This window comes from Vulpes vulpes, chromosome 8, assembly GCF_048418805.1.
Source record: "Vulpes vulpes isolate BD-2025 chromosome 8, VulVul3, whole genome shotgun sequence".
Classification (NCBI taxonomy): domain Eukaryota; kingdom Metazoa; phylum Chordata; class Mammalia; order Carnivora; family Canidae; genus Vulpes; species Vulpes vulpes.
The window spans coordinates 30,533,622-30,559,805 of NC_132787.1; the positions used below are offsets into that span (position 1 = coordinate 30,533,622).

At 35.5% G+C, this 26,184-nt stretch overlaps 1 protein-coding gene across 15 annotated transcripts in view; it reads left to right on the top strand.

The window, feature by feature from the left end:
• EPS8 (EGFR pathway substrate 8, signaling adaptor) overlaps positions 1–26,184 on the top strand; it is a 174,986-nt gene that overhangs the window by 138,603 nt on the left and 10,199 nt on the right. For 10 of the 15 annotated variants that reach the window (XM_072765953.1, XM_025995170.2, XM_025995164.2 and 7 more), the window contains 6 exons: positions 1,085–1,233; positions 3,902–4,085; positions 9,421–9,551; positions 13,961–14,069; positions 14,941–15,084; positions 24,475–24,697. In XM_072765953.1, the coding sequence (XP_072622054.1) occupies positions 1,085–1,233; positions 3,902–4,085; positions 9,421–9,551; positions 13,961–14,069; positions 14,941–15,084; positions 24,475–24,697 (940 nt within the window). The remainder of the gene's footprint in view (positions 1–1,084; positions 1,234–3,901; positions 4,086–9,420; positions 9,552–13,960; positions 14,070–14,940; positions 15,085–24,474; positions 24,698–26,184) is intronic. The other 5 variants (XM_072765954.1, XM_072765956.1, XM_025995169.2 and 2 more) reach the window with 1 other exon arrangement.

The window sequence follows — 26,184 nt, forward strand, 5'->3', positions numbered from 1 at the left end:
TTTTGCAATTGACTTGTTCTAAGTCCTCACAAAAGGGAAAACTGAAAAATAAGCAATAAGTTAAAATGTAATGTGTTTCTAATCTGCCTAAATTGTTTTGGGGGACACCGAGGTGCCTCAAAGCTATGCTGTGGAGCTAAGAAGGGCTTCCTGGAAGAGGTGATATCAGAGTAGAGTTCTGAGTGAAATGAAGGGCCTTTGGGGACCTGGGAAGCAGCACTGCAGATGCACAGAGGCATATAGGAGCATAGCATGCTCAGAACACTTGGACAACTGCAGAAAAACTGACTCTTGGTCTGAAACCATTAAATTTTTTTTCCTTTTTTCTTGTACCATATCTCTGGGAAGGTGAAATTTTTATAAAAGGGCTCTGGTTTCTGCTCTGGGAGATAACTACCATTCTTTAGCCAGGAAATAGCCTCAGAGAAGTCCATTTGGAACAGTTTCCAGACATACACTTATCATTTTGTTTATCAAAGAGTTGCACCTGTTTATTTGTTTCTGCTAGTCATTAAAATATCAACTTTAAATCAGGACAATTTCCTACAATTAAATTCTGGGGAAAAATACCATAAACTTGGAGTACCAGTTCTCATTCTCTCACTTTTCTCTCTGGGTCCTTTTATTTTTGTATGTCTCCATAGGCGCAGCCATAGACTGTTAACTTGAGCCTCATTTCTCTCTGTAGTATTCATTTATAGAACCATATTTTTCAAGTTTGGAATAATAGATTTGCCAGGAAAGTTACATGTATTTTTTAAAGCAAAAAAACAGAGATAGTTAAACCACCTGATTTAGAATTCTCTGGATAACCATTAGTATTTTCCAGGGAAAATACAGTCATATGCAGCCAATAGACAGATCCTGTGAAAGTTGTTAAACTACTGACTTTTCATTGTAGATTATTAGTCGCATTGGGGTGGGCAGGTTGACTTAATAAACTGTTTATCATTCAATAGTATGCACTGTACAACATCAAAATTTGAGTATATAAAAACAGTGCTTGTTTTTGGCATGGATTTTACATATTTTGAGATATACAAGTATCACTATCTTGCTAAAAAATGATTTATTGTCATTTTAGGTGGTGCAAGCAACAGGGGGTCCTGAACTAGCCAGTTCAGTACTTAGCCCCCTGTTGACTAAGGACACAATTGATTTCTTAAATTATACTGTCAACAATGATGAAAGACAGCTATGGATGTCGCTGGGAGAAACTTGGATGAAAGCCAGGTAAACATGTATGAGTTTAAAACCTATAATACTTCAGGTATTGTTGTTATTACATGAATCTAACAAGATATTTATTTAGCCTTCTATGTATGAAGGACTAGGCATTACAGGTGAAAAAGGCTAGACCCTTAAAAAGCTAGTCTAATGGAGAAGATACAAAATGTATACAATATAAGGCACGTAAGTACCAGGAGTGACTTAGAAACTGCTGTTGTTGGCAAGGGAGAGCCATCAGGAATAGGATTTGAAGAGGGGGGGTAATTAGCTTTCAAAGAAGAGCTGGCATTTCAAATCAATAGATGATAGTACTAGTATATTAGGTAATATATATGTACACGCTATACAGATAGTATTTGCTAGGCAGTCTTCCATGAACTTTACATAAGTACTGTTGGTATCCCCATTTTACAGATAACAAAACTGAGGCATAGTGTGGTTAAGTAATTTGCTCACAGCCATATAACTCGTAAGTGGCAGTTCTGCAATTTGAACCTAGGCTGTCTGGCTCTGGAGTTGATGTTGATAATTATTTTGCTATGCTGCCTTTCAGCAGGATGAGTAGGATCTCCACAAATCCATGGTTGGGAAGGGGCCCTCCTCATAGAGAGGGAAGCACAATGAGGGCATAAAGCAGGAAGTCAAGAGAATGGAGAAAGAATAAGGGCTTAGCTGGCATATATAGTCTTTGGATAGCAGGCACTTCGTGGGGAAGGGGATGAAAAGGGATGGTGTTAAATGAGGCACATGGAAATGAGCAGATGGGCTATGAAGGTTCCCACTGCCATGCTAAGGAATTGGAGAAGATTCTGTAGGCTGTGGAGAACCAATAGCTTTGTGAATAGGAGCGTGGTATAATCACGTCTACGTTTTAGAAAGATTGTCCTGCTAGTTGAGTCTAGCTAGGACAAGGATAAAATTAACTAAAGACAGGAAGTCCCCCCTTGGGATGATTATGCTGTGGTAGAGATTCGTTAGTAATCAACATTCTCTGAGTCTAGAACAGTAGGAATGGGAATGGAAAGGAAGAGGGGATCATTTTAAAAATTGTGTTTTGCCAGTAAAGTAATTGTGAAAGACAGATCATTAACATTGCATCATTTAACATCACAGTGCTAAAGTTTTCTAAGCAAGGCAAGTTATAAAAATATTTCTCATTTAAAGATATGTGAAAAAAATAATGATATGTGAATAAATAATATTTGCCTTCCTTACATACCCAAATCATTTTATTTCCCTCACTACTTAGAGTAAGTCATTCAATGTGGTCACTTAGAAGCTTTTCTTCCTAATGCTTTTGAATGGAATAGACTAAAAGTAATGGATGAGTTCATATTTTTTTTCCTCTTTTACTTCTTTTGAAACACATATAAACTGTTCCCACTTATATTTTGGACTTTGGCAACAACTTGTGTTGGAATATGGTTTACATATTGAATGGTTCATCAAGCACAACATTTTTTAAAAGCACTGTAGTTGTTGCTTTTATATTGAAAACAATATTTAAATTCATTTCTATTATTTATCTATTAATATACTGTAGCATGCTGTTTATATATTGTACTAAAAACTTGGTTAAATAGATTTCTTAAATCTATTGGATTTTCATAGTTTTCAGTCTTATGATAAGGCTAGGTGGGATTTTTAGTATTTTCCTATGAAACTTACTAAGTTAATCAGATATCATAGTACAAAAATAGCTCAGGCTTTTTAATTTCTTGGTTTTGGATCCTACCTCAAAATGAGAAAATGAATGACCATTAGAAAAACTACATCAAAAGGAAATCTATTGTTAGTTCTTGACATGAGAAATGGTCATTTTTAGATCCCAATTGGTAAGAGTATTAGGAAATTAATATACTGATTTAAAAATTCATAAAGATTAAAAGATCATGAAGGTACATAATAATTTGAATAAAATGGCTCATTTCATCACAGTAGAACTATAACCTGAAGAATTAATCTTTCACTTGTGAAAGATAAAACAACACAGTGTAGCAGAGATGAAGCCATAATTTCTGTCCCACTTATTTTTGTGGTTCATGAGTGATTAGAAGCTTGTAGAAATAAGCCTCTCTTAGAGTCATTAAATAATGAATGAGTAATGATTAAGATTCCAGATTAGTCCTAACTTGATTTTACTGATTAAAGCCTTGCTGATAAATTTACTTTATAAAATCAGTAATGTTTCATTTAGGGGACTTTATGACTTAAAAAAGTCATAAACATTAAGAACATTTTCTGTTGTTTCTCTTTTGGAAGATTTATCATACCAGGGGGTTTCACACCAACGGGAGGAGAGGGAAGGGAAAGATCAGAATCTGAAACTACTTTAGATACAAGAGAAGTTTATGTTCTAAATACTTTTGACACTTCTAGCTTTATGCTCCCTTTCCAAATTTTCACAACCTGTATCCATGTTACAAAATTGAATTAATGGAGAGTTGAGGCAACATAATGAAAACAGATCACTGAAGCAGAATTCAGTATCTTTCATTTTATTGGCATTACAGACTAGTGTAAGCATGTTCACGGTCTCGTTTTGAGTGGAGAAAGGTCAGATTAGGTATGTTTGTTTGTTGTTACTTGTTTTTGTTTTTTGTGGCTAACCTTACTGAAAGTAATTTTGAACCGGATACATTTAATTTTGTGCCTTAATGTTCCTCTATAGAGCAGAGTGGCCAAAAGAACAGTTTATCGCACCATATGTCCCACGATTCCGCAACGGTTGGGAGCCCCCCATGCTGAACTTCATGGGAGCACCAATGGAACAAGATTTTTATCAGTTGGCCGAGTCTGTGGCCAATGTAGCTGAACATCAGCGCAAACAGGAGACTAAAAGACTATCCACAGAGGTAAGGTTCTTTAACATTACTTTTTGTGGAAAGTGCAATCACCTGTGCATTGCTTTGTAATTGTGATTGTGAGTTCTCTTTTTATTAATCAATCCTAAGATTGTTCTAGAACCAGTGACTGTATGTCCTGCTGCCCTTAGTTACCTCTCACCTCTTTGTCATTGCTGTGACAGTTGCTCTGTTTCCCTGTGAAGCTGAACTGCAGCCCACATCACTCCTTAGAGTCTTGCCAGCTCTTACCCCTACCACCTGCTAGTGCTCCCTGAGCCCAGTTTTGAGTGCCTACTTTCCCTCCTTGTCAGAGGATTGCCTTACTGCTGCTTGGCTTGTTTTTGTTTTTCTCTCCACGTGAGACCCTTGAGACAGATCCCTGAACCTAGGTCCCTGAAGCCTGTCCCAAGCAGCTCTTTGTCAAATGTCCCATTTCTTCCCTCCTTCCTTCTTTCCATCCTTCCTTTCCTCGTTCCTTCCTTCCACCTCTCTAAACCCTGAAACCCTCTCAACCTGGCTTGAAGACCAGAGTTTCTTCTGGACTCAATCCCCAGGCTCAAAAGATAATTTATAACACTATTATACCCTGAAGAGATTACAAAATTTGTTGTACCTTTTAAGTATTTAGTAAGCTTTAGTGTGTAACCTATTGGGGAGCAAATTGAGGGATTGAAACTGGGTAAATTATCTCTGCACATTTCTTAAAAATAATTTTCCTTTGCTTGTCAGAAAAGAAAAGCAAGCATTCCTTAAAGCTGAACCAAACCAAATAGGAGGATCAGAACCCAAGGAATTAGATGAATGAGGTCTAGTTTGGAGAAGAAACAATAAATGATGACTAGACCCTCATTGAAGTACTGTTCACGTCCTTTATTTAATTCTTTAGATTAATTTTCTCAAATTACTGTGACAAACATGATATGAAAGAATGATTAGCAACCAGAGTAAATACTCACTTTTAAGGAGAAACACATCAAATTTTGAAAAATCAGTCCCTTGGATAATACCATAATATTATAGAAGGTTGGTTAAATGTCAAACCTTGAGAAATAAAGCTTTGAAGATATATATATATTTTTTTACTAATGTAATTGTTTTTCCCTCTGGTGCATCTAAGGATACAGCCTATAACTGCCCATCTTTCTAAATGAGTGATTAAGAAGATGACCTCACAGCCTTTGCATTGGTTGGCAGTCCCTCTCCAGACCTTGGCACTGTGGATTTTCTAGTTCAGACCTCATCACTGTGGATTTCCTTTCCTCATAGAGGGCAACCTTTCTAGAGGAAAATAGATGTAATCAAACATGAAATTATGACACACTTGTTGCTATAGTTACAGCTATTTTCAAATCACAGAAATTTCTGGCTTACATAAGTCTTTATATCTTAAATAAGAAAATACATCCACTTAATAATGCATGTCCTCAGAAATTCACTTTCGTGAGTTCTTTTTTTTTTTTTTTAATTATGTATTTAAAGAGAGAGTAATGTGTTTCTGGGCTTCCAATGTAAAAGTTGTCTACTCTCACTGAATAAGTAGTTTTAAAGGAAGAATTATTGAGAATCTTCCCTTGTAATAAGTTATCACTTTCCTGTTGTAAACTGTTTTCCATTTTATAGCTAAAGTAGTTATTCAGAGGTTTAAAAAATGAAGTGAAAAGTTCCTGCTAGCTGTTTTAGGGGATTTTATGCCTTATGAATTTGTTGGAAAAGAGGCCAACTAATGGTGATTTAAACTAATGGTGATTTCAGGGTATAAGAAGAGAAACTATTATACTTTATTGCTACTAAAATAAATACACTCAGGACAAGACTTGGATGATTCAGGATCTGATGGTTTTGTATAGAATCAAAATGCATAGGTGACATAGAGTGTCAAATATGGATAGTGATACTCAACTTCTTTATTTCCTCTGAACTAGCATCAGCCCTAAACAAGCTTGTGTAGTCATCACAGTTATTCATCATCATTTCTCTCCTCCCTTGCAATATTTCCAGTCAGTCTCGGGACCCAGTGATCTCATGCTGGCTGACCTCACTCTGTTCTGTTCAGAGTTAGCCAAAGGTGAAGGTGACTCAAAGGTGAAGGTGGCTCTAGTTCTTGCACTCCTCCCACTATAACATCCTTTAATAAAAAAAGAATTGCCTGATCATCTAGTGCCTTTTCTCTCAACTCGGGAAATGATAAACTGAATTAATTAAGCTACTTATTTGTTATTTTTAATTTCAGCCTTATTGAGATATAGTTGACAAAACCAAGATATTTAAGGTGTTCATCTGGTGAAGGATCCCCCCCCCCCTAGTTAATTGACACATCTGTCACTTCACATATTTATCTTTTTTTCTTTTGGTGAGGACATTTAAGTTCTATTAGCAAATTTCAGTTACACAATATAGTGTTATCAGCTACACTCACCATGTTTTACATTAGATCCTCCACCATATTCATTTATAGCTGAAAGTTTGTACCCTTTTACCAACTTCTCTCATTTCCCCCAGCCTTTGGCAACCAGTTTTCTATTGTTTATAAGTTCAATTTTTTTTTTTTTTTGGATTTTACCTATAAACAATACCATGCAGTATTTTTATTTTCCTGTTTGGCTTATTTCTGCTTTTCAAAGCAGAATGCTTTCAGAGTCCATCTATGTTGTTGTAAATAGATGTAAAAAGATTTGCTTTTCTGTCATAGCTGAATAAAATTTTATTGTGTATATATAACACATCTTTACCCATTTATCTGTTGATGGACACTTCGGTTGTTTCCATATTGTGAAAAATGCTGCAGTGAACATGGAGATGCAGATATCTCTTCAAGATCCTAATTTCAGGGGCAGCCCCGGTGGCTCAGTGGTTTAGCGCCGCCTTCAGCCCAGGGCATGATCCTGGAGACCTGGGATTGAGTCCCACATCAGGCTCCCTGCATGGAGCCTGCTTCTCCCTCTGCCTGCGTCTCTGCCTCTCTCTCTCTCTCTCTCTCTCTCTGTGTCTCTCATGAATAAATAAATAAAATCTTTAAAAAAAATCCTAATTTCATTTCCTTTAGTATTATACCCAGTAGTGGAGCTGCTGAATAGTATGGTAGTTCTACTTCTAATTTTTTTAAAGATTTTACTTATTTATTGGAGAGAGAGGGGGGTAATGAGCTGTGAGGAGGGGCAGAGGGAGAGGGAGAGAGAGAGAGAGAGAGAGAGAGAGAGAAATAGACTCCCTGCTGAGCAGAGAGCCCCACATGCGGCTTGATCCCAGGACACGGAGATCATAACATGAGTTGAAGGCAGACGCTTAACTGACTGAACCACCCAGGCACCCTATTTCTAATTTTTTGAGAAACCTCCATACTGTTTTGTTTTAAGATTTGTTAATTTATTTGAGAGAGAAAAAGCACATATGAGCAGAGAGAGAGCAGATTGGGTTGGCTGTGGAACAGAAGCAGAGAGAGATAGAATCCCAAGCAGACTTCCTGCTAAGCACAGAGCCAGACACCGGCTCAATCTCATGACAGGGAGATCATGACCTGAGCTGAAATCAAGAGTTGGACACTTCACCGACTAAGCCTGCCAAGTGCCCCCCTTCCTACTGTTTTCCATAACAGCGGCACCAATTTAAATTCCTACCAACAGTATAGAAGGGTTTCCTTTCTTTTCCCCCACATCCTTACTGACCACTTGCTATCTCTTATCTTTTTAATGATAGCCATTCTGACAGCTGTAAGGTGAGGTCTCACTGTGATTTTGATTCACATTTCCTTGATGATTAGTGATACTGAGTACCCTTCATGTATGTTTGCCATTTGTATGTCTTCTCTGGAAAGATGTCTATTTAGTAGCTCTACCCATTTTTTAACTAAATTGGGATTTTTGTTTGGTTAGTTGGGTTTTTTTTTTTTTCCTCTTGAGCTATATGAGTTCTTTATATATTTTGGGTTTTTAGTCCTTATCAGATATATGATTTGTAAATATCTTCTCTGATTCTGTAGTTGCCTTTTCATTTTGTTGATGATTTAAGCTAAGATATTTAAATGGTGAAAATTGTTATTTTTAATTTGTGTGTTACAGTATATTCTAGGGAGATAAATTCTAAAGGAGCAATATAGTGTGGGTATTTTGACATTCACACTAGTCCATCGGAGAAACCTCACCTACTCTGTGTTTAAACACATCCCTACTCCTGCCAACTCTGTCATTAGGATGAACTATAGTAAACATGTATCTAAGACTTTTCTAAAACATTTCCAGGTTCATATATTTTGCCTCAGTGAGTTCATAAAGTTTAAATAGCCAAGGACCTCCGTGCTTCCTGTTCTATTGTGCCTCTGCCATACTTCAGTTCACAAAAGGAGTATAATATCTCAACGTGAATTTTTTTAGATCTTTTTTGGTCTTGTTTCTTTGTTTTTTTTCCCCCATAGCTTTGAAATCATGGTGCTTATTGGGTTGCAGAGACCTCAGTTACCCCTCCTGGTAGCACCCAGTAGGCTCATGTTGAAATTGTGTCAACTGCAAAAAGAAATTACTCCAGTATTAACTGGAGTATTACTCCAGTATTAACTGTCAAGATCAATGAGTTTTTGTCTTTTGTATTTGTGTTTTGTATTTCCCTCAACAGTAAATTTGATAATGCTAAATTTTTAAATGCCATTTTTTTAAAAAATGAAAAAAATAGGGTCTGTGTACATTTAAAGAATGAGAACATAGTATAATTTTAATGCACAGAGTTTAGATGATTTTTATGTGATATATTTAGCATGCTAGAATAGTAAAAGTCTGTTTCTTTTTTTTCTTTTAATTTTTATTTATTTATGATAGTCACAGAGAGAGAGAGAGAGAGAGAGAGAGAGGCAGAGACATAGGCAGAGGGAGAAGCAGGCTCCATGCACTGGGAGCCCGACGTGGGATTCGATCCCGTGTCTCCAGGATCGCGCCCTGGGCCAAAGGCAGGCGCCAAACCGCTGCGCCACCCAGGGATCCCTAAAAGTCTGTTTCTTAAACATAGAGCTCAAGGGCAAAGAGTTCTATTGTTGTTTTCAAACCAATTTTATTTTATGTAAGCTGTTAAAGTCTACCTAATACCAAAATGAACTATTACTGAAATTCCCGAGGAAAGAATTTATTGCTTGTATACCCATTTATTTTCAAAATTATGATTTAGCTATTGTACTAATGACTTTTCCTATTATAAGTAAGTCTTTGACAAAAATTTATCCACCCCCATTTTACAATTTGTTAATAATGGTAAAGCACTTGAAAATGAAACTGATCTCAATATGGTGGAGGGTTTTGTTGCTTGATGTTAGTAGTCATTCAAGTAGTCTTAGAGACTGACTCTTTTAATCTTCTTCTTTCAGCAGTCCAGTGTATCAGAGTATCCTCCAGCTGATGGGTATGCATTCAACAACATGTACACAAGAGGGCCCCAGCTGGACCAAGGGGAAGCCGCTGTGGCTTTTAAGCCAACTCCTAATCGCCACATGGATAGGTAACATTTCATGGGCACCATTTGGAGACCTGTGGATAACTGGCTTTGATTTAGTGCAAACAGAGGTCCTGGCATCTGGATTGTTCACTACTTCTTTAAACTTTCCATCTGTTAATTGTTTGATAAAGTTTCAGTTGTTCCTTTATAGTATTGGTTTTGATAAACAAAGCCTCTAGTCTATAAATCTTACTGGAAAACCTCCAGCCTATAACTCTAATTTAGTGCAAATGCCTTTGGATGACTTTCCTTTTTTAAAAAGATGCTCTGACAAAATCTGTGAATTAAAAACAAAGAAGAATTGTTTTGAAACTCTCCATTAGTTTATACCAGATGGTCTCTAGGGATCTTTCTAGCTCTGTAACTTTCAAAGGAAACAATTTTCATCTTTCTCTCCCCACAACAAAAACAAACCTTCCTTTAGATAAAACTATTTCTAAATATAAACTAAGTATTTAGAAGGAGTCAGTGCCTTATTTGTCATTCTTGTCAGTTCATCTTATTATGTTGTATTTTCACTTTCCAGTTTTATATTTCATTTATTTTCCCATAGTTTCACTCTTGAAAAAAATTCAGTGTGGGCAAAGATGGGAGAATTGAGAGGAGGAGAAATACAGGCCCTGGAGTAGGTTCACTTTTCCAGTCTTGTCTTCCAGCCTCTGCAAATGAGGTTGACATTGTGGCCAACCCAATACAAAAGAGAAAGAAAATAAAGTGAAAAAGATATGGAAGAATGGTCATTCAGATGAAGTGAGGTAGAGAAGTTGCCCTGGTACCTTCCTACCTCAAAGCCTCACTCACCATGAGTTTTGCATTCCCTTTCACTTCTTTTCACTTTTCACTTTTCTTAACAGAATCTAAAGAAGGTGGGATTTAAAATGTTTTATTTTTGTTAGAAATGAAAACAAGTAATAGGTTACTGGTATGAAAATTTTACAGGTATTACTCTGAAGATGCCAGTAACATATTATATTGAGTGTAAAGTCAGCAATGAATAATACATTTTGAAAATGCCAACATATGAAATAAGTTTTAATTATAGATTCAGTTTTTAGTAGATAATACATGAAAATTATTTTCGAAGTTTAAAAATTATATCATTGAAATTCTTCTTGACTAACTTATTACTCATCCTAATATTTTATTTTTTCTTCTTTTTTAACATGTCCATATTCTGGAAATTATTTCAAATTAGTAATTCTTACCTTTGTTGCATCTCTGTACTAAACCAAGGTGGTTTTTCACAGTTAAGTAGCTGGAAAATCACTTGAGTGATTTTCCTCATGCGTGACAGAGTTCTAGTACATATTGATACAAGGAAATTTTGATCATGTTCCATCTTAAGACCACATCTAGCACATTGTGGCCACTCAGCAACTGTTTGTAGATTCATTTGATTGATTTATTAAATGATTGAATAGGCACATGATAGTGTATCCAACATTTCAGAGACACCACCTACCTCTGCATCATTTACCTATAAATCCATTATGTATAGTATTCCTGATGGAAAAACCTCTGCCATATATTTTGGGCAGCTTACCATGAAGTGTTTTTTAAAAGTTTTCTTTGATCTTTATGGAGTATCAGGGGAAGTGTACTTCGTGATTATGTCTCTGTACCTTGTCTACTTCCCAATGGATTCAAACAGCTCACTTAAATTATGTGCCGTTAAAAAAATATGCAGTTAAAGTAATGTTAATATTAAAAATAAACTCATGAAATAAAAAATACAAAATTAAGTAATCAAGAGTGGAGATAAGAATTAAAAGTTTTGAAGTGTAGATTGACACCATGATTGAATTTCAGATTTGTCCGTGAAGTTCCTAGCTGTCAGCAAAAAGAAACAACCATTTTCTGTCGTTAGGAAAAAGGAAGAAGTGTATATCAATTTATTGGGATAAATAATGTTAGGGTATTTTTTTTTTACAATTAAATCCTCAGAAATATTTGTCTCATAGAACTTTATATAGGATGTGAGGGATGATATAAGGGACATTATTTATTTATATTTTTTAAGTAGGCTCCATGTCCAGTGTGGTGCTCAATGCATGGCTCAAGAGTCTGATGCTTAACCAATTGAGACACCCACCACCCGGTACCCCGATGGGACATTATTTTTAAAGATTTCCCCCCCTTATTTAGAGAATACTGTGGTGAATATCAAAAGGTTTCCTTTAGTAACCTTTGAGAAATAAGAAATATAAATGGAATTTAGTGAAGGCAGTTAAGTTTAGCCAGAGGAAGAATTAAAAAATAAATAAATTGAATGGTGGATAGATTGTATATCTTAGTTATCCATGTGGATCTCACCTCTCAGCTGGCTATCAAAATAGTGGCAGAATAGTTGACAGGTACGAGGATCACTGATGTTTTGTGTTGCTAAGAAGTTGTGTCATCATTATTTGCAAAAGCTATCTGAAAGTTCTGGTCTGATATGAAATGCACAGAGGTTTGGAATTTGCTTTTGTAATTATTTTTATTACCCTAAACTTTATTACATGCCTGGAAGGCAGTAAATACCATGAGAAGTATAGTCACTCTGCAGTGAAACTTACTATGCCATTAGGTAAACCACCTGTTGAGTTTAGAGCCCTCATCTTGAGGGATTACCGTTTATTGCTATCCAAAAGCAGTTCATGTTTTAGAGACGTCTCCAATCATTACTGACTCCATGTCTGCTCTCTATCAAGTGCATATTTCTTACTTCAAACAGAAGTAAGTAAGGCCATACACTTTGATACATTATAGATCTTTAAGAAACTTCCATATATCTGAAAAATCACAAAGTTTGATTTTCCAATTGATTACTGTGGTCAATATCATAGCTAAATGTAATCTGTAGATGATAAGACATTGTAAACCATAGAGATTTGTACATTTGAAAGCACTTTGTAAGTGCATGCTTGGCAGTCACCTCTGAGACACTCAAGATAACAAAGACTTCAAGGAGAACTACAGCAAACTTTTCTTTTTAACTTGTGGTTCAGATAGGCAATGGCAGAGAGTTACTCTGCCCTTTGGTATAGTACACTCAACTCTCTATATTTAATAGTGATCTAGATCATGGAAGGAGGGAACATGAGGGGAGAGAAAAAGATAGAAAACTGAAATTACTCCTTTTCTGACTTTTGGAGTGGTGAATTTTTGTATCCCTCCCAAATGAAATCTAAGTAGAATGAAACATATAAACTAAGGAATAGGGGTGGGGAGCCCATGGAATAGTTTTTAAATTGTTATTATTGTGGTCCTTAATAATAATATACAATAATTATTTGGCTACACTGTTACTCTCACTTTTTTTATTTTTTAATGTTTTAAAAATAGCCAATTGGTAACATCGCTTACAGGCCATCTTTTTTTTTTCATTGTCCCTTAACTCTTCTGGAGTTGCTAAGAGGTTGTACATTACCTGTGATGACAGGATACATTGCATCCACAATTGTCCTGCTGGCCCTGCTATGACTCAGTATTCCAGAGGACCTTGGTGGACCACTTGACGGAAACAATGAACAAACATCTTTAATTCCTTTCTGCTTTTTCTCTTGTAGAAATGAGTAGGAAATTGGAAAGGTAATTTAAGGAGAAGATGAGAGAGTAAAATTAATTTTAAAAAGTTAAGGTTATTTTATTTTGAAATGAAGAAAATATTAGTACATTGTTGATATATCAAGTTTTATTGTATTATATATAGAAGTATTTTTAAAATTATGTTAAATATATTAATGGTCATTTAATGATTAAAGGAAATGTTTGGTTTTTAAAGAAAGCTTTCTTTTAAAAAAATAGGACTCTTGGACCTGTTCTTACTATTAAAATAAATTTTTAGGGAATTAATTAACTAATTAATTAGGAAGTGTTATTAGTCTTATACTTAATCTATACCTTCCCTTGCAGTTTAGGAACCGGACAAAGCTTTCCTAAAAATTGACACAGTCATAATTTTTTAAGATGAATTGAAAATATTGCTTGAATTAGTAAAACCAACATATAATTTAAATTGCACTATGGAAATTATCTTCAGTTTCCTTTAATTTTACAAAAAATGCTGACATTGATCTTTGTCCTAGTTCTTTCATGGTAGAGATGCTAATTAACAGAGCAGTATCCTAGTACATTTAGTGGACAAAGAATTCATAGATTTGCAGTCTACATTTGCCTTAATTAGTACCCACTAACCCTGTGACTTTCCTACTATTTATTTTTGCCCTACCCATAGTTTGCTCATTTTAATAGTAAAAATTCTGGTTATTTTTAGTTCTCACATTCTATGAAATATGATAAACTAAACTACTATTGAAATCATTTGTCAGAATATTTTCTGGTAGGAATTGACTTGCCTTAATGTTTTATTTCTCTTTTCAGCCTTTAGGAAGAGCTAGCTGAATGATAATTTCTCTTTCTTTTTATAGAAATTATGATCCACTCAAAGCACAACCCAAAAAATATGCCAAATCCAAGTATGACTTTGTGGCAAGGAACAACAGTGAGCTCTCAGTTCTAAAGGATGATATTTTAGAGGTAATAGAATTTTACTTTTTTTTAATACCCTTAATAAAATGGATTTATTGTATTCCTCTTTTGGTATAGATATCTAAACATACCTCAAAGAAAAGTTGAGGTCAAGAAATTATTCTTCAGTATTATTTTATTTTATCAAGGATAAAAGTATATTATAGATGCCTGTATCCATTTAGGAGAGGGAGTCGCTTCATCTAATTTTTTGTTTGTTGGGTTTCTCTAGGATATGAGGTGGGGGAAAGAAGTTGGATTTCTTGGCTTTCTTTGTCCTCTTTCTTTTTCTGTCCTTTATTTATTTTGGAATCAAGGCTAGTTATGTAAATGCATCAAAATATTTTAATAAGAGAAAGCATTTATTTCTTCCTATGCTAGTACCCTGCACAAATGTATCCATCAGTAAGTAAGCTAATGATTCTGGGAATAATCTACTATGATTCTCAAATCTCTTTCTTAGATCATAACTGGAAGTTAATCTTCTTTGATATATAATGTGGGATAGTCACAGTAGTATTTGTGAAAATAGTGGTTTTCATACTTTTCCTTCCTGTTTGAAGGATGTATACAAAGCCCTGTCCAAACAAGTCCTCCTAGTCACGTATAAGAACTTCAGATAATACAAATAGTAAAACACTCTTGGCAGGTAATGAGGTCTTCAAGTATATTTTCAATAGTGTTTCCATGTCTGTTCTACACTAGTAATTATAATTATTAGTGTAACTCCTGGGAATCACCTTCAACCCATAATATATTGATATTAAGTCAGTTTATTAGAAGTGAAAAAAGTTCCTTGGTCTAAGGAATAAAAATCGAATTTCCTTCATAGATTGTCTTTGGTATGGAATGATGCCTTTATTTTTTTGCATGATCACAGATCCTTGATGATAGGAAGCAGTGGTGGAAAGTTCGAAATGCAAGTGGAGACTCTGGATTTGTGCCAAATAACATTTTGGATATTGTGAGACCTCCAGAATCAGGATTAGGGCGTGCTGATCCACCTTATACACATACCATACAGGTATTTATGATTATTTTTTTAGCAAAATTTAACTTTTATAAACATCCAGATTCATCACTTGTCAATGGGACTTAAATACCTTTTGTGTATTAATCATTTTGAGACTTAATTTGTTGTACAATTTGTACAATTTATTTCCTAGGGTAATTGAAGGGCAATGGTGAAAGATATAGGGAATAATTATATATGTGTTTTTTCTGATTTATTTCTTCAGGAAATTGCTCAAAATGTTTACCAGTAAGTGACTGTTTCTCTGAATGATATTTTTACCATCATGACCCACCCATCTTGACCCATCCTACAATGCTTCTGACATTTGGAGAGGTAGTATTTCTGCCTCTTCACTTTTCTACCCATAGCTTTCCTATCTGGTGACTTCCTCTTGATGGAGGGTGACACTGAGACAGTGGTGTAGTGTCGAGCCACTCATCTTCACCATCTTTTGCCCTCATTCTCTTAAATGTTCCACCACGGACTTACAGTGAACTTGCGTTCTTCTCAGCTTACACCAACACATGAGTATTCAGTTGGACTGTAATATTTTTCCTCTCTTGATTTTTGTGATTAAAATACACTTATGATATAGGGTAGATAAGTCAGGTTCTTCTTCAGTTTTGAGTGACATATTTTCAGGACTTTGCTGACCCTGTGTATCTCATTCACCCTAACATCTGAACTCACTTACTATTAAACCCTTGGGATTTTTGACCTATGACAGGATCTCAAATGTCTGGTCTGCTAGCAGAGGCAGAATGGATGGAACATCTTGTGTATAGCCTGTAAACCTCTGGTGGCTTCTGTATGATACTCCTAGGAAGAATTATTTTAATTTCAGAATCTTGAGCAAAAGATCACAACTGGCCCCATAATAATGTCATAAATTTGAGTAGAACCTACATAGAATATGCAGTGAGATAATTAATTTTCATGCCAGATCTAGGCTTAGTAAGATACATGTTATCCAAACCTAGAATAGTGATCATACTCCTGATGCCATGACCTTTCATTTAGTTACTTTTGGCTCCTCATGGCATTTAAGTGAGTACAGATCCCCTACATATCCAGAGTGACTTTTGGCTTTTTTTAGAATCCAAAAGCTAAGCAGACTTTTAAAATAAAGAATTAGTGTACAATTTATATATCTTGATAACATAAAGTGATGACAGTAGAGATTGTTTGCCGTGCTTGTTTTGACTGGTCTGATGTGCATATACTTAATTTATGTTCATGATTTGTCATTAGCTGTTGATGCCAAAGAAGGAGTTTGAGTTATTCAAGGTATGGTCTGCTCTATTTCCTGTGGATTTTTGAAGTGATTTTTCCAACTTAGTCTGAATACCTTTTTCTTTCCTAAGTTCTTTCTTTTCTGATTTTGAGATGTGGTTACCTAACAAAGGCTCCTGCCTGGTTTATAAATGCCAGTCTTTTACATTCTTTTCTGTAGAGATTTAGACCAAATGCCTTAAACACTGTTAAAGAGTATATGCTTGAAATATATGTCTAAAATATATAATAGAGTAATAGAGTGTATGCCCTTTGAACTTAATGGAATGTTTTTAACAATTAACTTGTGATAAGCTATAGGAAACAGTGTCCACAAAGGCTATCCCTAGATGCTGCATATGAACAAGATCTAAGAGTTTATATTTTAGAGTTAAAAACAATTACTCAAGTTTTGTGTGTGTGTACAGGGTTGCTAGGAATGAGCAAATCCAGTACAATGCCTAAAACTTGCAAACAGTATCAATTCTAAGTATTTTCTCCCACCTGAGATTTCCTAAGGAATTTAAACCTCTTTTACCTTTGCCTATATTCTGTGCAGTCTTGTCTTCCTCAATTCTGATTCTTGGCCTGAGCCATCAATTGACATTTCTGTTTAATGGTTGCTTCTGTTTAAAACTGAAGCAAAACTATTAATACATGTAATAGGTATAGAGAGTACTTTTTGAGAACATAAGATGTTCTTTAGAGAACATCTATTCCTCTTTTCCTGAACAGAGCCTCATCTTATATTTTTGTCAACTTTGGCACAACCAAGAAATTTTTTAAGTGCTCACAAGTTTTGGGAGTTTGTTTTGCTTCTTTATGTAAATAGAAATGTGTGGGTACTGCTTATTTGGGCTGTTTCCTTTTAAGCTTTTCAACACTATCTGACTGTCTTCTAAAAATTTCTGGATGCAACTCTGAATGGAAACATGTGGAAACATTATAGAAGCTGTGTGTGTGTGTGTGTGTGTGTGTGTGTGTGTGTGTGTATGTTTAGGTTAAGAGCCCTACTTTTAAAAGGTATTAAAAACAGTTTATTTTTTAACAGCTCCTGAAAACTTTGGGCTGAGCCCAACGAAACCACCAAAATCTTGTAAAATTTTAATACGTAGGCTTGACAATCTGCTATCTGGCATAAATCATACTCTGAAAGAATTCCTATTCTCAGAGCATTTGTAACAAACACACACACAATGACTAGATAAAGTAAGCTGGAAAATAAGAGCAATTTTGGAAATATATGCCAATCATTTTATATCTGTAAGAATAGCATTATTAGTTACCTTTATCTAAAATATCTAAAGAAATACTCTGTGTCTTATTTCAAAATTATAATAAAGGTACCACTATATTTATGTAGACTCCAGGGCTCCTAAACCCCTTGCATTATAAGACTCCACTGGATTACAAATAAATCAAAAGCAATTCTGTGTCTTATTCGTCTCTTCATTCATTCACCTCCCAAATATTTATTGAGTGCTAGGATCTTGCATTTGATGAAAAGAAAGACAGAAAGCCTAGTACTGAGCAGATCCTCCATAAAAGCCTGCTGTCTAGAGTCAGAATCTCTAACCCATCTGCCAGGGCTTGGCTCCTTTGTGCTTGGAGTATTACAAGCTATGGCCCTCTCTCTCCTCTGAAATGGATGGCATACTTTCGCCCTGGTATCTTCTATTCATTGAGATCAAAATTTTGAAGGAATTTAAAGTAACTTCTTGCAAAACCATTTTAGATCCCTGTTATATACTGCAGAAGGATACGTAGTGATTAATTGTTTAAGCTCTCTTCACATGCACAGATAGCAATGGTATTACCCTCCAGAGTAGATAGGGCCAGCTCATGCTGTGGGCCAGGCATGATTTAAGGACTTCACAAATACTGATTCATTTAATTCCAACAGCAATCTTATGAAATTAGGCACATTTTTTATATGAAAAAACCAAGGTATGGAAAAATAAGTTACCCACAGTTACACAGCTGCGTAAAGCCAGGATTGGGACCCAGAACTCTGGACTCAGAGCCAGTGGTGAATCAGGCTTAGAAAAGATTGTTTTCTCATTTGTATATACATATGGTTTTCACTATATGAATCGCTTCAGGGACGTTTTCTCAGAATAGCTTTACCATGCATTATATTGTGATAAAGTTATTCTGATAGTTGCTATCTTTAGACTGGGATTTTTGCCTTATCCATCCATTCCTTGGATTTCATCAATTCTTTCCTTTTTTTTTTCATCATTTAGGAAAATAATCCAAGTTACATAATTTACTTAGAAAGTAGACGTTTTGTGAATGGTGGGAATAAGGGAATTAGATGTAAACTGTTCCATGTGGCATCTACAAGTCACCAATTGTTTTAAAATGCATACAGTTGTGACTCTTAGTTTTCATACCATTGGGTTTCCTACAAAGACTAATGGTGGTTCCTGGGTGAGGGGCACAAGAGCTGCACTTGCCTGTTGTTCACACACTCTTGGTTGAAGATTCTCTTCTGATAGCAGGGATGCTAGTACTGGTAACAGAAGTAAATAGGTGTTGAATTGCCACCTGATGTCCCTGAGAGTCTGGGTTATTTAATATCCTCACATTTGGAGTGATTTTTCACAGCTCTATAAAGACTGCCATTCCCACCTAATGTGTTTCCCCCATGGGTTCCACAAAGTTTTAAAAATAAAAAGGAAGGACGTAATGAAGAACCTAAGAAAGACATGGAACATTGAAAAAAGATTTAATGAAATCACAGGGAAAAGGAAGTAGGTGCTTATGAGAGATTATGGAAAAATAAAGATAAATAACATACCTGTTAATAAAAATTTTTTTGTAGAGCATTCTAAGACTTTTTGTATGTTAGCTGGGCAAAAGATTAATATCCAGGGTGCTTTCTCCCCATCTGGAACCTACTCACCGCATAGTTTCCTGATATTTCTTTTGACTTGATTCCCAGACCTCTGGCACTGTGAGTGTTCATCTACTAGAATTACCTTTTGCCCATATAGATTCTCATGCTATACGAGAGCAGAAACTAACCCCTCCCTGCTGTTTTTTTTTTTTTTAAGATTTACTTATTTATTCATGAGAGACACAGAAAGAGAGAGGCAAAGACATAGGCAGAGGGAGAAGCAGGCTCCCCACAGAGAGCCCGATGCGGGACTCACTCCTGGATCCCAGGATCACACCCTGAGCTGAAGGCAGTTGCCCAACCACTGAGCCACCCAGGCATCCCGAACCACTCCCTGCTGTTATTTCTGGTGTACTCAAAGGCTTGACTAAAGAAGTCTTTCATTTGTTAATAATTATTAAGTCTATGTGCTTATTACTATCATAGATAGTCTTACTCTACCAAGGTGCAAATAATTATGATTATCTGGTCATTATGGTCCTGTGAATGAAACAGAAGGTTTCCTATCTTCTCTGTTTCCTAGCAAGAGATACTGTGAGAGTATGGAAAAAGCCCCAATTTAGATATTGATTTGCAAGGATTCTAGTCCTGATTCCACCACTAACTAGCTGTGTGACCTTAAAGAAAATGTTTTGTTTTTCTGTCTTCCAGTTTGCTCAGCTGTCAAATGGAGAGGGTCAATGACTTTCATGATCTCCACAGTCCAGTCTAGATAGAAACTTCTGGTATTTTTCTCCATGTATGTTTAAATAGCCCTAAATTAGAAGTGGAAATATTTCCTGTGGGTGACTTTTAAGCCACTAGCAGTACCAGTTTCACCCCATGTTATGAATGCTCTGTTTTTCAAGCTCAATCCAGATATTCAGATACTGCTAGACAGACAGTAACCATTTTACTAGAGATGTTTTCATATTCACTTCCAGCAGACCAACTTCCTGATAATGTTCACTTATTTAAAATGTGTTTTTTAAAATTAATCTCATGGGATGCCTGGGTGGCTCAGTGGTTACATGTCTGCCTTCAGCTCAGGTAATGATCCCAGAGTCCCAGGATCAAGTCCCACATTAGGCTCTTCGTGTGGAGCCTGCTTCTCCCTCTGCCTGTGTCTCTACCTCTCTCTCTCTCTCCTTCTCTCTATCATGAATAAATAAATAAAATCTAAAAAAAAATCTCAGAACAGTCTATTCATCTATTAATTAGAGGCATGGTTTTTAGATAAGGATACTTACTTTTTACTCTTGCCTCATGTGTTGACATTTTCCCAAATATTTCTTGCAATAATTTGAATAGTCCTCTCCCTCTCCCTCTGTTGTTCGTTCTTTCTTTCTTTCTTTCTTTCTTTCTTTCTTTCTTTCTCTATCACCTATAGATATAGATGACTATATATGGTTACTATTTATATATAGTAATGATTGCCCAACATGCACATGTACAGAATTATAAAATTCTGCTTATAGTTTAAACCTAAAGATGACTAAAACACACCATGATATATATTTCCCTCTGTAAAGTCAACTTTTAAATAGGAATCAGCCTTTTTTTAAATGTGTTCCAATTGTATTCTTTATAAGCTATAAGATGAACCTACTTAATATTTCAAAATCACAGTACTCTAATATACATATCGTTACTGAACTACTCTAAACTGTTTACACTGTAGCATGATTCTATATAATTAGTTTTCCATGGCTAGATAAGAGTAATGGGAATTAATTATATATTTACAAGCACCTTCATTGGTTGATTTGTGGACAGGTCATTTTACTGTCAAAAACTAATTTGCTCATGTGTTCTGATATTTGATGTGAATTGTAATTGATATTATTTTAGTTCCATCTCCTGTGTTAATTTTCTCATTTGATGTGATTTGCTCCATTTTCCTAATAGCAATTACTTGGCGAGCTGTCAGAGGTAACCCACATTTGTTCCCTCATGGCACTTCTTTTTAATATCATTTTTTGGATTCAATTTCTGGACTTAACACCCTCCAAATGTTCCAGCTGTGCCTTTTTTTTTTCCACTGCAGAGTTCCAAAGAGACCAAATTTAGAGGAAAAATGTGCAGGTTAAAATTTTAAGAACAGTTCAATTTCAATGGCTTTGTTGGGCTTGCTTGCATAACTCCCTCTCTGAAGCAGTATCTTGAATGAATCAGGAGCTTATCTCTAAATAACTTTCTTTAACCCTGGAGAATTTCAGCTTTTGTGGCTAAAGAAAAGTGACTCATTCTGACTTAATTATCAATAAGAAAGTAGATTTACCACGGAGTCTAGTAATTCGGACTCCTTTCAGAGAAACAAAAGACAAAGAAAGATTTTGTTTTAAACAAAACTTTAAATGTATCTGTGGGAGATGAAAGGCAATAGGTAAGAGGGCGACAGTCCCTGTACAGAAGTTGGTCCACATCAAGGTGACCATTCATGCTGGTTTGCTCACAACTGAGGGGTTTTAGGGACATGGGACTATTCTGTACTAATCTGGGAAAGTCCTGGGCAAACCAAGAAGTTTGGTCAAGATTTTGCGGGGGCGGGGGGGGTGGGCAGGATTTAGAGCTTCAGCCCTTGGTTCAGGAGAAGAAAGTTCAGGTTTAGTTCTGCTCTCCAAGACTTCCCATTTATTGAGGAGCCATCAACTTGGATCTGCCTCCAACCAAAAATAACCAAGAGACAAATAATGAAGGGAGGAACAGTCGCTGGGTGGGGGGTAAAGGAAAGTGAAGAAGATTGAGAGGGACACAGAAAAGTGATTTCAAGAGGCAATACTGATCTTCTGTTTCCTCTGCACCAAGAATGACGAATCAGTTTCCAAAGGAAAGCTGCCTTGGTGGCTGTTTCTGAGCAGGTTCTAATGATTTGAGGAAACGCTTTTCCCCTTTTCATTCCATGGGTTGGAAACATGAGGCAGGAAGAAAGGACCAAGAAAAGGGGAAAATATGCAAGTAAATTCATGAAAAGTTTTCATATGGTTTCTCTTTAATCCAATATTTATGTTTAAAGCCTTTTTCTGGTAGGTTATATGGATAAAGTTGCGTGATACAGCAACGCCAGATGAATGAGATGAGACACAATTCAGGCTTGATTTTAACAGTCACACACAGCATACCCCGTTTTTCACAGTATCATTTGATGGATAGCAAAACACTAGCCGCTCTTGTTTTTATGAAAGCAGGAAATATGAATCATATCATGGAATGCAGGGCTGATAGCATTTGTTTGTTTATGCTTTAAAAACAATAATTTAAACTGACACTTGAGATCCTACTGTGAGAATTCACTAACCCTTTATGAAATTATGTGCAAAGGATATTCTTGTCAAGGGCACATTGCATATACATTAATCAGATGACTTTGGTGTGTGCTAAGTATAATATTTTGGTGATATTTGCTGTATTTTGGTTGCTTTCAAATACTTTATTGGCCCAAATATAGGAATATTGTTTTATGGGAGATCACAATAATAAAATAGATGCTATTATTGAATATAATAGGAATGTTTTTAGCCTCCACTGATGAGGGCCAGCAGTCTCTGTTTCTGTCCCATCTAACTCCATGGCGAGCTCTTATAAATCTTATTCTCTATTTCTTCCCTCCCTCTTCTCTTCTCCCTTCTGTCCTGTCTCCAATATCTATCTAGTGGCATTACAAGCTCTTCTTTCACTTCTGCTTTCATGTCTGCTTTATACCCTTCCCACCTGCCTCACCCCACTGGCTGGTGAGTGGTAGCAGTCAAACAGCAGAGAAGAAGAACCAGGGTTTCTTCCCACACTGGTTTCCACAGGTGTTACTCATTTGCTGTGAAGGCAACTATGATGGTGTGGTTTTGGGTTTTTTGTTGTTGTTGTTGTTGTTGTTGTTATTTTCTTTCTGAGTAATGACTTAATTTTAAAATGTGTGTGTTGTGTAGTTTTATGTTTTTCATCTCTGTGGAAATTGGGGAAGCTTCTTCTAAAATCAATATCACCTTATATTTGGGCCAATTTAGGAATTAAAAGTAAATCTTGTTCTGCCCAAAGGACCAGATTACCAAAAGGCCTACCTTTTGCATTTTTTTTCTGCTAATCTTGAATTTTAGCATAATTAAAAATGTGTCAGTGCAGATCTAAGCTTTACCTCAATTATAAGTCATTGTTCTGTATCTTTGATTCTACCAAAAAACACCAAAAACAAAAAACAACCAAAAACTGCCTTTTGAGAATTTGGAACTTGTTATAATGCAGTTATCTATTAGTTAAAATTATTTTATTTAAAGTTGTAACTCTTCTGCGTAGTTTAATTAGGGAATATACAAAAATACAGTTTTTAATAGCCTAACAATGATTATTTAAAAATTACTGAAAATGGGCACTGAGGGGGGCACTTGATGGGATGAGCACTGTGTGTTATACTATACACACACTGTGTGTGTTGGCAAATTGAACTCCAGTAAAAAAATATACAAAAAATAAAAATTACTGAAAGCTATTTTGGATTTTAACACATTAGCCTTTTTAAATGCAAATCCCCACATGGACTTTTTAAAATACATGTTTTCAAGTTGCAGTAATAAGTATTTAAAGACCATACCATTATCCTTACCACCACCTACCCCACAGCATTCCTGTTTAACAAGGAAAGTTTCTGATTTTTATAAGTTGACATTAAGATAATGGCAGAAAGTGTTATGACTTGAAAAACATTAACAACATTTAAAAATTACTTATTTATTTTAAAACATAGTCCTTTTACCTACTGAGATACTACTTTTTCTTAACAAACTGCATGGAAACAGTATAATTAAACATTATTTAATCTAGAAATATTTTTAAACTAAGGAGTAATTAATGCTTTATGTTACTGATATTTAAATTTCCAGGGCAGTTAGAGGTTAATATTGATGGAAATTATAATCAGAAATCTTTTGACCTACCCTGATCTTGTGTGATTCCAAGTTCTAATCTTATTTTTTTAATGTTTAGGACTATTATCAATACTACTATTTACTATTGGTAAACCTTTTTGACTCCTTAATTTACATTTTGAATTTGAACAAATATGTAGACTACTTAAATGATTTCTAATGATCATTGTATCATATACGATTGGAGGTGTGTGTATGTACACACATTTACTATGGATTTGTAGGTAAGTTAAATAAATAGCCAACAATGTCATGTCAAAGTATATACTATTTTCCTAGCCTAGGTTTCATATTTTTGCAATTTCAAATTAATTATTTGTCTTTTTATAGAAACAAAGGATGGAGTATGGTCCAAGACCAACTGATACTCCCTCTGCTCCATCACCTCCTCCAACACCGGCTCCTGTTCCTGTCCCCCTTCCTCCTTCTACTCCAGCACCTGTTTCTGTGCCAAAGGTCCCGGCAAATGTAACCCGTCAAAACAGCAGCTCCAGTGACAGTGGTGGCAGCATTGTGCGAGATAACCAGAGACACAAACAACTTCCAGTCGACCGTAAGTTTCCCAGGGAAGCAAAAATGTACAGTTTCTTCTGTGAATTAAAAGGACTGCTAAGTAGAATATTGTTTATTATTAGTTCTCTTGGTATTAAACATTGTTAAATATAAATAGTGGTCCTTCATACGTGCATGGTACTTCAAAGATTGCAAAGACTTTCTTTCATCTAGTTTCTTGTCTTTCAAATCATTCTAAGAAACAAGTTCTCTCTACTCTCTGTCTTTTGTGTATAGTTTTACACATATTCCAATATATTGTGGTGGTTGAATGCAGACTCTGGAGCCAGACATATTTGAGTTTGTATAGTAAAACACCACTTATGGCCATTGACCTTCAACCATTTAATAATTCTCTGTATACTTCAGTATCTGAAGAGTGGGGGAAAAGAATGGCATCTTCTAGGAATATCGTGAGGGTTTAATGAAGTATAATTCATGTAAATCATTTAGATCAGTCATTCTCACCCAGAGATGGTTATGCCTCTTTCCTCCAAGGAATATTTGGTATTATCTGGAGATGTGTTTTGATCACAGTTTGGGTGGATGCTACTGGCATCTAACAGGTAGAAGTCAGGTATGTTTAGCAACATCCTACAAAGAACAGATCCATCCCTGAACAATAGAATTATCTAGTCCAAGACATCAGTGATGCTGAGGTTGAAAAACTGATTTTGACCAGTATGACACACAATAAGCAGTCCAAATATTTCCTTCTGTCATCTTCAGCATCATAATCATCTTTGTCCTGCTCCTCTTCCTCTATTTGTGACATACACATGCTCACTTAACACAGTCAACCTACCAATACCAGGTCAAATTCGCCTTCTAAATTCAGGGCTTTTTTAAATTTAGACTTCAGCTTTGTATTTTCATAAAATTAAGTTTGATTTTTTATATGAATGATTTCTGTGAAAATCAGAATGAATGAATGAATGAATGAATTTATTTATTTATTTATTTATTTATTGAAAATCGGATTTTAAAAAGCTGCAAGAAAAGACACTCTGGCAAACTTTGGATTATCCTTGTTTGTCATGTTGAACAGCAGTGTAGATAATTTGAAAATTGAGGATAATTCTGAGATAGTTTTTATTATTTAATCTTCAAATTATGTTTGTATAAGTATTATTAAATTACTTTGCTTTACCTATACTGGACATGTAAAAATTCTTCAAAAACTAGAGCACCAGGAAGATACTTCTTCAGTGTGTGTGTGTGTGTGTGTGTATAAACAGTGTCTTTTGTTCTCTCAGTGTGCCTTCTTCTAGGGCTCAGTTCGGGGTTCTTCCCTCCACATAAACATACTTTTACTCTAAGTAAACAGTCTATTTCTATTTCTTTTAGTATTGTTGGAGAAGGAATGACTCTCAAATTTGTCTTCATATCAGATCTCATCTCTGCCATTCACATACAAGTATTGAACTATTAACTGTATTTTTAAAAAAGATTTACTTATTTATTTTAGAGAGGGAGAGGGGCCAAAGG